The sequence below is a fragment of the Eulemur rufifrons genome, chromosome 3, assembly GCF_041146395.1.
Source record: "Eulemur rufifrons isolate Redbay chromosome 3, OSU_ERuf_1, whole genome shotgun sequence".
Lineage (NCBI taxonomy): Eukaryota > Metazoa > Chordata > Mammalia > Primates > Lemuridae > Eulemur > Eulemur rufifrons.
In genome coordinates this window covers 17,377,230-17,391,224 of record NC_090985.1, presented here as the reverse complement: position 1 = coordinate 17,391,224, position 13,995 = coordinate 17,377,230, and the positions used below count along the sequence as shown (strand labels likewise).

General features: G+C 41.6%; 1 protein-coding gene across 1 annotated transcript in view; it reads right to left on the bottom strand.

The window, feature by feature from the left end:
- Positions 1–13,995, bottom strand: part of LRRK1 (leucine rich repeat kinase 1) — a 121,129-nt gene that overhangs the window by 79,543 nt on the left and 27,591 nt on the right. Inside the window, exon 2 of the mRNA XM_069465797.1 lies at positions 5,384–5,547. Within this exon, the coding sequence (XP_069321898.1) occupies positions 5,384–5,547 (164 nt within the window). The remainder of the gene's footprint in view (positions 1–5,383; positions 5,548–13,995) is intronic.

Here is a 13,995-nt window from a genome sequence, read left to right as displayed (position 1 = left end):
ATATAATCAGGTTAAATAAGATGATATCAACATTTTACTGTTTTACATTTACTTTAATGTGGCTACTAGAAAATTAGACATTATCCGTGTGGCTCAGACTCCGTTTGTACTGGGCAGCACTGCTCTTGACCGCCGGCTGCATGAGGATGGGGACCACGGGACACCCCCTCCTGGCATAGAGCCAGAGCTCAGTTATCATCCGGTACGTGTTGCGTGAACCTCAGGAGGAGGGAAGGCAGCCAGGCTCCGTGAAGAACCATCCTGCACGTTATCCATAAAAGGAGTGTGACAGAGAAAAATCCACAGGTCTGAATCCAGGGGCAGAGATCCTCCAGCAACATGCAGTGGGGTTCTTGACTTGGTAGCCCAGAGGAAGAAAACACTAGGGAGGAAACTGGACCTAAGCCTGAGTTCATACTTTGTTCCAGCCATTCTGATATGGAAAGGCTCTGTGAGGTGGGCCATGTATTAATACATGGGCAAGGACATAGAGGTTCAGAGAGGTTTTGTAGCTTGCCCAGGATCACACAGCTACTCACAGTGTGCCACAGTGGCTGTCTCAGTCTAACGTAAAAAATGCCCTTGACTTTTCATGATCTCCCTTGGGTCAGAGAATAGGATGCTCAGACGGATGCTGGACTGGCGTGTAAGTGTTCGATTGCATTACTGAAATTTTAAACCCTCTGGAACTTGGCTGTTTCCCTTGGGCTTGAGAATCAGCATGTGTAAGGAGGCACACAGGGAACCCAAGTTGGGATGGGACAGTCAGTGCCACTGTCAACATTTACTGAGGACCTTCTGTGTACAAGAGGCAGGACTGGGCACTGAGGATGCCAGGGGTGATTTCTGGCCCCCATGGATTTACAATTAAGTTGCAAGTATAAAACAGCCCCAACTAGCATATTTTACTTGCTGAATAGTTTAGAAAACAAGTGTGTTTGGAGATCACTTTAGAGTGAGTTGGGCAGGAATGGGTGACAGGAGCCCCCAGCGAAGGGAACTGACATTTATCAAGCTCTCACCATGTGCCGGATGCTGTACTGAATACTTTATTTACGTGGCTACATTTAATTCTCCCAGCAGTCATGCCAGCCGTGTATCTGTATTTCTATTTTATGGGGACAAAATGAAAGCTTGTGCACAGTTAGGGAGTTTATGGTCAGTAGAATGACCCAGGACTTGAATTGGGGTGTGTGTAGCTCCAAAGCTCATGCCTGTCCATTCCATTCAAGACTTCCTAGCAAAGGTGGGACTTGGGGAAGGCTCAGGTTCTGTAAGTGGAGCAAATGGGCTGCTGGTGGGAGATGTGTCTGACAGGTAAGGTGCGAGACAGTCCAAGGGACTGGAACTATCTGGAGGACAGTAGAGTCATATATTCAGTATGACCAGAAAAGAAAGTCCACCCACCTGCCACTCTGCCCAGGGCAGGGCCCAGTACCCAGCCATTCCAGAAAAGCACTTGCATTATGGAGAGAAGCCATGGTGATTGATCAAATGATTCACTGCACACAGCTAACAGCTGTCCAGACCATCAGTTAGAGGCTTAAAAGCCCCATCCTCACGAGGTGGTAAAGTGATGTCATAGGAGCCAGCCCAAGGCCGAGAGGGGCTCAGAGGGTGGGAAGGGTCAGAGCTGGCTCTCTGGCTGGAGACAGCCCAGAGGCTCTGTAGTATGTCTTTATTTTCACCAAACAGCATAGAAAAGTATTTTAAAAAAAAGGTGGCCTCCACTTTCCAACTCCTCCCACAAAGGAAACCGCAGTTATTTGCATATTGCAATAGAGTTCCTTTACGTGGCTTAGTAGTACTCCATCGTATGTTGAACTATTCACCTACTGAAAGTTTTTGGTCGTGTCCAGTTTTGGGCTATTATAAATAAAGTTGCTATGAACAGTCATGCACAAGTTTTTGTGTGCACATAAATTTTCATCTCTCAAGGATAAATGTCAGGAGTTCAATTGCTGGATCATAATATAAATGTATTTTTTGTTTTTTAAGAAACTGCCAAACTATTTTCCAGAGTGGCTGTACCATGTTACATTCTCACTAGTAACGCATCAGAGATACAGAGATAGTTTCTCTGTATCCTGGTCTGAATTTGATATTATCACTATTTTTAATTTTTGCTGTTGGAAAAAAAAAAGGTGTATAGTGACATCATTGTTTTAACTTGCATTTCTCTACTGGCTAGAGATGTTGAAGATCTTTTCATTTGCTTATTTGCCATCTGTCTATACTCTTCAGCAAAGTGTTTTTGTATTTCATACATTTTCTATTTGGACTGTCTGCTGTTCAATGTTGAGTTTTGAGAGTTCTTTATATGTTTTAAATAGGAGTCCTTTGTTGGATATGTAGTTTGTAAATATTTCTCCACCCTGTGGTTTTTCTCACTGTCTTAACAGGTGTTGCTCAGAGTAAAAGTTTTTAATCTTGATGAGGTCCGGTTTATCAATTTTTTCTTTTATGGATCATTTTAATGTATTTTCTGTGTAAACTGCTATGTGATCTAGAGACAGTTTTCTTTCTTTCTTTCAGACAGAGAGAGTTTTATTTCTTTTTTTCAGGTTTGTTTGTCTTTTATTTCATTTCCTTGCCTTATTCCACTGGCTAGAACTTCCAGTAATATATTGAATCATATTATATTGAATATAATGATGTCATAATTATTCTTGAATGGAACTTTCAGTATTTTTTTTTTTTTTGAGACGGAGTCTCACTCTGTTGCCTGGGCTAGAGTGCCGTGGCGTCCGCCTAGCTCACAGCAACCCCAAACTCCTGGGCTCAACCAATCCTTCTGTCTCATTCTCCCAAGTAGCTGGGACTACAGGCATGTGCCACCATGCCCGGCTAATTTTTTCTATATATATTTTTAGCTGTCCAAATAATTTCTTTCTATTTTTAGTAGAAACGGGGTCTCGCTCTTGCTCAGGTTGGTCTCGAACTCCTGACTTTGAGCGATCCACCCGCCTTGGCCTCCCAGAGTGTTAGGATTACAGGCGTGAGCCACCGCGCCTGGCCGGAACTTTCAGTATTATATTGAGATTGGACATCCCTGCCTTGTTCCTGATCTTAGGGGCAAAGCAGTCTTTCACCATCAAGTATGATGTTAGTTGTAAGTTTTTTGTAGGTGTTCTTTATCCAGTTGAGGAAGTTCCCCTCTCATCCTAATTTTCTGAGAGTTTTATTTTTATAATGGTATTGAATTTTGTCAAATGCTTTTTCTGCATCAATTAATATTATAAGGTAATTTTTCTTTTTTAGTCTATTAACATGGAGGGTTACAGTGACTGATTACTGAATAGTGAACCAACCTTATGTCCTTGGAATAAACCCCACTTGGTAATAGCTTATAATTCCTTTTATATGATGCTGAATTCTACTTGCTAATATTTTAGTATTCATGATGACCTTGTTGTATACTTTTCTTTTTTTTGTACATATTTGGTTTTGGTGTTGGGATAATACAGGCTTCATAAAAGTGGTGGAAATTGTTCCCTCCTCTTCTATTTTCTATAAGACGCTGTGTAGAACTGAGGTTAATTCTTTAAATGTTTGGTAGAACTCTCCAGTGAAGCCATCTGACCTGTGATTTGTACAAGCTCTTTGTCAATTAGGATATTAGCCAGAGTCCTCCTTATTTTGTCATAATCCTTGACTCTTATTTATGGTATATTTTTCTAACTAAATTTTTCACTTTTATGAAAACACAGACTTATCCATCTTTTTTCTGAACATTGTCTCAAAGTCCAATCAGTTGGGATTTCACCAGTCCTGGATCCAAGGGAGAAGCAGCCTTTTAGGGACCTTCTTGGTTTTGAGTTGCCACTGGCCACGATGCCAGGCAGAAGAGACCCACTCCCAAAACTCTGTTTTCCTTTATTCAAATATTGGCTGGAGTGCCCTTTTACAAACTGTCATACCTCTCCTTTCAGTGACTCTCCCACCCTCGAGATGAAGTCCCAGCCCCCGGCTCTTCAGGTCCCTGCTCCCCGTCCCCCTTTCAGCATCTCCTGCTGCTGCCACATGCCCGAATCTTTGCTCCACGCCAGGTGGGGCAACTCACAGCTCTGAAATAAGCCACCATCTCCGGCTGCTTGGCCACTTGGCACAGACTCCAGGATCTGTTTGCTGTGCACAGGTCCTCTCTGCTGGTCCTCTCTGCTGGAGGCCTGTTGATGTCAGCCCACGGCTCTGATCCGCTCGCGTGCACAGCCCAGCTCTCCCCGTGCAGCAGGGTGGCCCTTTGCCATGTGCACCGTGACTTCATGATTGGAGGCATCCCAAATGCCCTCCCCTCAATGATCTTCAAGCACGTTGTACTGCACCCCACCAACCCCAATCTCTTACACTGCTGAGAACAGGCTGGAGCTTTAGGAACTGAATTATTTCTAACTATTAACTAACTAGAGACATTTTAACCTATGTGACTCAAAGTAATGCAAATAAAACATCAATAAAGTGCTTTCATGATAACAGCCAGGAATAATCCCCACAAGAGCAAGAATGTGACAATGGCCTTTTCCAGTTGTTGGTGCGAGCATTAATTTGAAGAAGCTTTTTGGAAAACAGTTTGGCATGTTTGCAAAACCCACATTCTCAATCTCTGCAAATCTATGCTAAGAAAATGGTCTTATAATAAGAAAATAATTAGTTAAAAATATTTTATACAGCGTTATTCATATTCGTAAGGAATTAGAAACAATCCAAATATCCAACCAAGAGGAACAGCTGGGTAAATCATGGTCTTTCTATCAGTGGAATGTCGTGCAGCCATTGAAGGCGATGCTCGCAAGGAATTCATACTCATATAAAAATTCTTGATATGATGTGAGAACAAGCAGTATATGCAAAACTGTGTATAAAACATACAGAGAGAGAAACCGTGTCTATATTAGAAATAACAACAATGTGTGCTCAGATCAGCAGGCTGGAAGAAAATACACCCAAACTGTTAAGTGGTATTGTTGGGTGTTACTAGGAATGTGAAAAGTTTTTTATTCTTTTCTTCCCCACATTTATATGTTTTCCAAATTTTCATGTTTGAGCATGTGGTATTTTTATAATGACAAAAGTATAAAAGAATACCGCAGGTTAAACCTTCAGATGGCACTTTGTTCTTAGCATTTAAGTGACCCCCCCCAACCCATACCCCTCAGAGGCCTCACATGAAAAGGTGGTGAGGGGCCTGCTTAGGTGATGTTAGGCTGAGAAACTGTCAACTCGAAAGGCATGGCAACCACAAATTTATATGCCAAATGAGGTATTTCCAGAACGCAATAAAAAAGTTCATTATATAGGACAGTAACGAGCCAATAATCTGAGCAGTGACCTTCATCCAGCCCAGGACCGCAGCTGTGGCCCGAGGGGTGGGCGTTCTCCATACCTTTTCCAGCTGGGACTCGCTCTCATCACAAGCCTCTCTGAGCAGGTCCCAGGCCCTGCTGAGGTCTCCCCGCCTGTATGCCGCGTGAATGCCTTCCGTCCTGGGGGACCGTGCTGTGGCATCACCGCCTGGCGTGGACGGCTTGTTGCCCATGTCCCCGGCACCTGTGTGGAGGAAGCATACACACAGAGTCACCGTCACTGCCAGCGTGCTCTCGGGAGTCATCGGAGGGGACAGCAGAGGGATGCGCTGTCCATAACGCAGTCTTGGAGGCTGTGGGAAGAGAAAGGGATGGCCCTGAAATGCTACTTGTCACTAAGCACCTGCCGCCCCGGGGACCTGCAACCCTTCGAGAAGCGTCTTTCTGAGGCTGGTGCTGAAGCCCGGCTGTCTGCGAAGGCACCAGGCAGCTGAGCACAGCTCGGAGGATTCTGCAGTGAGACTGCCACCTGGAGCCGTTCCAGGGCACCGGGGACAGCTGCCTTGAGGGGAGCTGCCAGGCTGATCTCACCGACAGCAGCGGAGAAGCAGGGGCTTTGGCAGGAGAGCTGGTTCCAGCCAAACAGTCCCACTGCTGTGTCCTAGGGGAACAGAGTATCTCATGGTGGAAGAATGAAAGGTCAAATTCTGGGGCTGTGGAAATCTATAGGCTTCCCCAAGCCCCTCCCTGCCTAGAAAACTCCACAAAGAGCACAGGATTTAGAATGGGCAGCCCTCAGTCCATATCTGCCCCTGCACAATCGTGCCCATGATGATCCTGGGAGTCCCGAGACTCTGGGCCCAGGACGTGCCTGGTCCACTGGTGGACCAGGACAGTGGCTGTCCAGGTCAGCCGAGCACCTGGAGCTACTTGGGAGAAGAGGCCGTGATACGGCATCGTGGGCCATTCAATAAACGCACAGGACGTGTACTGAGCAGCCACGGTAGACCAAGCTAGTGCTGCAGATACTGTGGGAAAGGAAGGCACCTCCACCCTCACTGAGCTTCCACTCTAGAACGGGGTCCACAGCTAGGGGTCAGTGGACCCCAGACAGCTGACAAACAGGCTTCAGAAGTTCCCTGAACATCCTAAAATTGTATACAAAACTCTGTGCATGTGTGCATGTGTGTGTGTGTACATTTTTCTGTGGAGAAAATTTGAGGCCTCTACCAGATTTCCAAAGAGGTCAGTGAACCAGAGTTAAACGCTTCATCTCTACAGATATTACAGAAAAGACTACATTGAATGGCGAGTTAAATTCTGATTGTGTTGAGTGGTAGCAGCAGTGGGGGGACAGTTCTACTATGAAACTGATCATACGTATTGGGCCATTCTTGTCATACTCAACTAAAACAGAGTCGAGAAGCCAGGGAGAAGCAGCGCTCGCATAACATCACTCCAAAAGTACAGTTCTCTACAAGTGTGACCACTAAAACTACCTACTGTAACTGAAACCAGTTTTATCTAATAACTACTAAACCAACCTACTGCAACTCTAAAATTAGTTTTACCCACAATCCTCACCCACCAATAAAAACTTGCCAACTCCCCCAAATCTGACTAATACCAGTAAACTTTCTCAAAAAACAATATGCAACATTTCTGTTTTTTATAAAGCCCCCAATGTTCTCTTTATTCTTCAAACATACCAAAAACCACCCAGTCTATACATATGCCCCAAGTTATAATTCTTATACCCCAGATAAAACATTACATTTAAAAATTCATCTCTCCATTTTTATTTTGACTTTGCCACTGTCATTGTTGGCCAAGTTCACATAGCCAGGAGAAGCAAATTGGGACTGCAGTTTGGTCTCCCAGCTTGCAGGCTGGAGCTAAACCCACCCCATTTTCTTGCTGCCTCTTTCTCCTTGAAGGGATGAATAACACAGGCTTTAGACTGTTTTTGTTTTAAATTATTAAGTATAAATGCTGAGCAAAGTTGGCTTACAAACATACACATCACAAAAGTGAATCACATAATGGCAGCTAAAATTTAGAAAATTAAAAAAATTATTTATTTACAATAGCATAAAAATTACATGCTTAGAAATAAATTTAACAAAAGATAGGCAAGATCTGTGCACTTAAAGCTATAAAACACTGTTGAGAGAAATTGAACAAGATCTATATAAGTGGAAAGACATCCACATTCATGGATTAGGAGAATCAATAGTATTAAGATATCAAGTCTCCCTGGTTTTATGTATAGATTCAGTTTAATTCCAGCCGTTAAGTCCAACAGGTGTTTTTATTTTGGTAGAAACTGATAATCTGATTTTTAAATTTGTATGGAAATTTAAAGAACCTAGAATATCCAAAGCGATCTTGAAAAAAAAAGAGAGAGTGGGAGAATCTACACTCTTTGAATTCAAGACCTTCTCTAAAGCTACAGTCATCTAGACAGTGTGGTACTGGCATAGACAAACAGCTCCAGAGAACAGAACAGAAAGTAGAGAAATAGAATACTTGTATGTCAATTGATTTTTGACGCGAGTGCTAAAGCAATATAGTGGGAAAAGTGAGGTCTTTTCAACAAATAGTGATGGAACAACTATAAATTCTCATTTCATAAAGCGAAGCTCTTCCCCCACCTCTCACCATACACAAAAATTAATCTGAGATGGATCATGGACCTAAACATAAAGGCTAAAATTCTAAAGCTTCTAGAAAAACACATAAGAGACTATCTTCATGACTTGACAGTAAGCAAAGATTTTGTAGATGGGACATGGAAAACACTAACCATGAAAGGAAAAATTGCTAAAGTAGATATCAAAATTTAAAACTTCAGCTCAGCGAAAGACACCATTTAAAGATGAACAGGTAAATGACAGACTGGAATAAAATATCTGCAAAACATGCATCTGAAAAGGAATGGAATCCAGAATATCAAAACTCCTATAACTCAATAATAAAAAGACAAACGATCCAATTAAAAATTGGCAAAGATTTGAACAGCAGAAGATACTCAGAAGGGTCTGTATCATTAGTCATCAGGGAAATGGAAATTAAAACCACAGTGAGACACCACTACACTCCTACCAATATGGCTAACATTTAAAAAGACTGACCATACTTTGTGAGGATATAGAGTAACCAGAATGCTCATACCTTCCAGGTTACAGGGTAGAATGGTGCAACCACTTTGGAAACAGGTTCAGTGGTTTCTTGTAAAACTAAACATATACCTACCTACCTTATGACCCAGCAATCCCATTCTTATTTACCCAAGACAAATATGCCCATAAGAATTCATCCAATATTTCTAAACTGTAAATAGCCCAAGTATCTGTCAACAAGAGACTGGATAAACAAACTGTGGTACAGTAACCACTCAACAATAAAAGGAATGAATTGTGGATCCATGAAATGACTGATGGGAATTTCAAAAATGCGATGCTGAATGAAAGAAACCTTGCACAAAAATGATTGCATTTATATGCTGTTACAATCTATAGTGAAAAAACAACCCAAAGAGGGGTTCCTGGGAGTAGGGTGGGCAGTGACATTTACCAGGGGAGGGACATGCCAACATTGTCTGGGTTGATGGTTCTATATCTACTTGGAGTTTTCGTTACCTAAGTGCTATATTTATCAAAACTTATCCAATAGTCCATTTAAGATATATGCCCATTACTTTTTATACACTTTACCTAAAAATAACTATTAACAATATTGTAGTCCATAATATGCAAGCTGAAGTATTTATGGGTGAAGTGTACAGATGTTTCCAATGTACTTCACAATGCACTAAAAATAAGATAGATAGATGGACAGAAAGGTAGGAGAGCAATTTTGGAAAATGCTAATGGTAGAATCTAGGTAGTAGTAGGTATATGGGTGTCATGGTTCAGTTCTTTCAACTTTATTGCATGTTTGAAATTTTTCATAACAAATTGTTGGGAGAAAAGGTGAGTCACAATGTCATACCATAAATACAGGGCTCGCCATAGGACATAACAGAAGGATCTCTGCCACCAATGTAGAAAAATCCTGCTCCACTGAAAGGCAGAGCAAGCTGCTTACAGAGTAAAGGCCCTTAATCCCCTCCAGGGTCTTACAACTCACCCTAAGCCGTGACTTGCACCATTTCAAAGGCAACCGTTCTGAAAATCCACGTAAGTGGATGATCATCACAAACAATCTGTATCATCCCTGAAACACCAACGCAGGACTGCTGTGTCTGCGTGGAGATTATCGGTTTGGCTATGTATTTTTAGAAAGATATATCAGGAAAAGGCTTGCCATGTAAGTGGTTATAGATGTGAATAAGGTAGCTTCGCTTCCCAGCACACACTAACAGTCCCCATGAATTATTTACAGTCAGAGACCCTGAGACATCTTGAGAGCAGGCCGGAGGGAGAAAAGCCATTAGCAGGGGCGAGAAGGAGGTGGAATCGACTGCAGCATCATCCGTCAGAGGGGCACTTAATTGTGTCATCGCTCATCTTTCAGAATTAAACAAATATCCCCCTTATCTAGTAAAAGACGTGTGTGTGTGTGTGTGTGTGTGTGCGCGCGCCTGTGTGAGTGCATAAGCAGGCTTACTGTAACCTCTTGTGTGTATGTTAGGAACATAAAGACAAACAGTAAACCTTTAAGCCCAAGTTAAGGGACATTGTGAAGGAGGAACTAAAGACATATGCAGGTTGTAAGGTGCCTGTGAAATGACAAGGGCAACTTTACTTTCACTTGATTTTTACATAATGTCATGTATGTGGAGTAAACGACATAAAAAGAATCTAGAACTTGCTCAGTTCTCTTTGTGTTTTAAAAATGTTGTAGTGTTTTTCAGTGTCAAATCTGATTTTCCTAATTTGCAGGGACGACGCATGTCCACTCTCACTGACCCGTGGGCTGGGGGTCCAGTCCAAACCAACTGCTGGAAGAATATTACAGGAAAACACCAGGTAAAGCATATGCATTTAATTTAATCTGCCAATCTCATTTAATTTCCTGAAATTATGAACAGAACGGTTAGCATTTATTTAAGTGGGAAAAAACACCAAAATGCTAACGATGAGTATGATGGATGGGTGACGGGGAAATTAGCGACAGAATCAGAAAAGATTTTTCTTTTTATTTCCCAAGTTTTCTGTCATGGAATTATATGGCTGCTTCATTAAAAACTTTAAAGAAATTACACAAGTAATAAAAGAACACATTCCTATTGAAAAAATTAAATAATAGATAAATACATAATATAAAAGGGAGAAGCCCTGGCTTACCACCATCAGACACCTTTTCCTAGAGGTAAATATTTACTTTCATAGTCATTTTTCCCCTAAAATACCATAGTTTTAAATTGGAGAACTGGCGACTTTTGATTTAAGCTTGAAACATAGGGAAAGTATTCATACTATTTGAGATTATTCAGTTATTTGTGCTTATTCATCAACCATTATCCATAATTATATTCTTTAATACAGTAAAACATCTCAGTTCTAAATATTTTCTTCATACAGATTTAAAATTCATGTTACAAATAAAATGGGAGCAAACTTATTCTATTTCAATAAAACATTAATGTCCCACATAAGTAGCTAGAGATAGTAGGAAAATAATAGAATGTTTCATGGTTCACTTTCAAATTAAAAAAATCCTTTTCTGTAAATTATAATTTGTGTCATTATTTTCCTATACAGCAATGAAAATTTCATATATATATATATGCAAAGTTACTATGCTTCAACTAAGTACTTAACTAAGAAAAGGAGGAGAAGGGTAAACTAATAGCACAGTTCATCTTTTTTCAGGTTTGGTTGGTGCTGCCAGTTTGATTTTAGGAGACAGTCAATTAGAAGTAGGAACTAGTAAGGAAAGACTATAAATGCAGTGGATTCCTAGGGTTATGGAGTCAGCACATGTACAGTTATTTAAAAATTCAAGAACCATTTACAATAAGCTAATGAGTGAACATATTTCTGGTTGTGGATAAATGTTAGTATTGACTATATCCTGGCACTTCAACATGCTGCACATGGATGCTAAATTAAAGTTCGTTATGTAAAGATGTAATTGGTTAAAAAACATAACATATTTTAAAGCCGGGGAGAGGCAAAAACCTGCCTATTGGGTACAATGAACACTATTTGGGTGATGGATACACTGGCAGCTGTGACCCAAGCAATACAAAAGCAATCCATATAACCAAACACATTTGTACCCCCTAAATACTTTGAAATAAAAAAATTAAAACCTACAGAACCAGAGCATCATTTAGTATTTGATACTTACTTTCAATTTAATATTCTAGTTTTAAAGAGATCCTTTCAGTAACACTGTATGTTTCACATAGCCATTTCCAGGAGAAATGATTTAAGTTGCCAATAACTCCGTCTCTGAATATCATTTCCATAATTCATGTTTTACAAAAACAAATTATCCTGACTACAGAAAAACTAACAGAAATTATTCTTCTCTCTCAGTGCTTTGAGGAAGTAATAAAACAGAATTCCACGACTACAACAGAGTAATGCCTGACTGTGACACGCTGTCCCCTAAACCTACCCTAGCAGCACGCGGTGCTCTGTGCTCTGCAGGCACACCTCAAAAGACACCTCCTTTGTCTGTCCATCCCTGAGTCTGTCTGTCCTTATGACCCAACAAGACATTCTTACCTTTTTTTCTAGAATAGTAATTGTTAAGTCTTCTCTCCTGGAATAAAATTCTCTCTCTACTGTATTTTCCTACAAATCTAGGACAATAGAGAGGTGATGTGAAAGTGGCTTTAATTCCATGAGGTCTAGTGTGTGTGTGTGTGTGTGTGTGTGTGTATTTCTCTTAATGCCACCAAAGAAAACACATATGATGAAAGGCAAATGCTGTTTGTTAATTCAGAATGTGTGGCATTCTCTGCACATCCTTAAAAAGACAGTGCCATTTTATTTGCTCACAATGAAATTTTTTTATTGCATTCACCTCCATCAATAGAATAGCAAAAAGTAAAAATGATCCATCAACTCACAGCTTATTGCAGAATAAACAAGACTAAACTTTAGGATGCTACTGACCTGGTCATAGTTGTTTAACGACCTTCCTGTGCCATCCTCCACCAAGTCCCCATGTGGCTAAAGCACTGGGGAAGGGGGGCTGTCCCTCCCCGGAGATGACAACTCCTGGCACTTCGGGGGCTTGCCCTCTGCTGCCCTGGGTTTACCAGCTCTCAGCTGGGAGGATGCTTCTTTCTTTGCCAGAAAACACTCTAAGGTTTTAGCCTCAGCAGCAGTTTTCATCTCTGGGTCATATTACGGTGAAATCCAACCTTATTGGATTTCTTGCGGGAAGATGCAGAGGTTGGCGGGTGTGGAGGGGAGGGAGGCAACCCAGCCCCCAGGGTGACCTGTGACGGGCAGTAATTCCTCCCGGGATTCCAGATGGCCAGTGCTCAGCCTATCCCACCGGGCCACTCCACCAGCATCACACAGGAAAGCAAAGACCGGGCCTGGCTCCAGCTCCCAGGGAACAGCTCCAACTCGGAGGCCAGCATTTCTCAGACCAGAAAGGCTTCACAGCACAGACTTACAACTTCTCTGTTGCTATGCTCACCAAATCACCAGAAATTTTTGCTAGTAAAAGGGAGGTATGTAGTTATATATACAGACAGCTTGGTCCCACAGGGGGAAACTGCGTGTAAAAGTGCTATTTGCTTTAGTAATAAAAGATACAATTAACCATAAGATGCCACGTTATGTCCACCTGACATAGTAAAAAAATGGAAAGGCTTATAACATATGTTGCTGGCCAGAGTGTGGTGAAATTGGTACATTCTCGGGTACTTTTGCCATCATGGAATGACTATTTCAGAAAGCTAGGGGACCATACTACATAACAAGACCCAGGGGAGGTTCCACCAGTCCATCCATGGTTTTCTCTCCTAGGAATTTACCTGCAGAAATAACATGGTGCCCACCAAAAGATCCACTCCTGAGCACTGAGGCTGACCCTGCAGATCTCCCTGCAATAGTTGAGGGATGAAGTGGTCCAGCAGGCAAGTGGCCCACACCAGGGAATTAGGGAGTGGCGGAGAGCAAAGTGGTGCCCAGAGGCCAGCATGGGACTTGGGGCTGGATTTATCTCATTTAACTGAATGCTCACAGCAGCACCATGAAGCCAGCACCTGGCTGCCATTTGACAGAGGACCGAGGCCAAGACTGAGACATAAAAAGTTCACCAAGTGACAGAGCTGGTAAGGAGCAGGGTAGGAGGGACCCCAGAGCCCAGAGAGTCCCCAGGATGCAGCTTTCCAATTTAGCACCTCGTGGCACTTCAGAATGAGGGGCCACAGTTCAGTCATTAGAACTGATGATAATGACGACTAAAGAGATGTTTGAAAAACACCTGTCATATCATATTAAACCAAAAGAGTAGAATATGCAACATGGACTTTAAAACATTATGGGAAAAATCAGAACACTGATCAAAAACATTTGAAAATATGCAAAATGAAAGAATTTATTCCAGGTTCATAGATTATGTGTGATTAAAACGCTTTGGGAAAAAAAAGGTTCCTAATGAGTATTTTGTTTATTTGTTTTAAATGTTCATATCAGCTTTATTTGTAATGGCCTCAAACTGGAAACAACCCAAGTATCCTTCAGCAGGTGAATGGAGAATACGTTGCAGTACA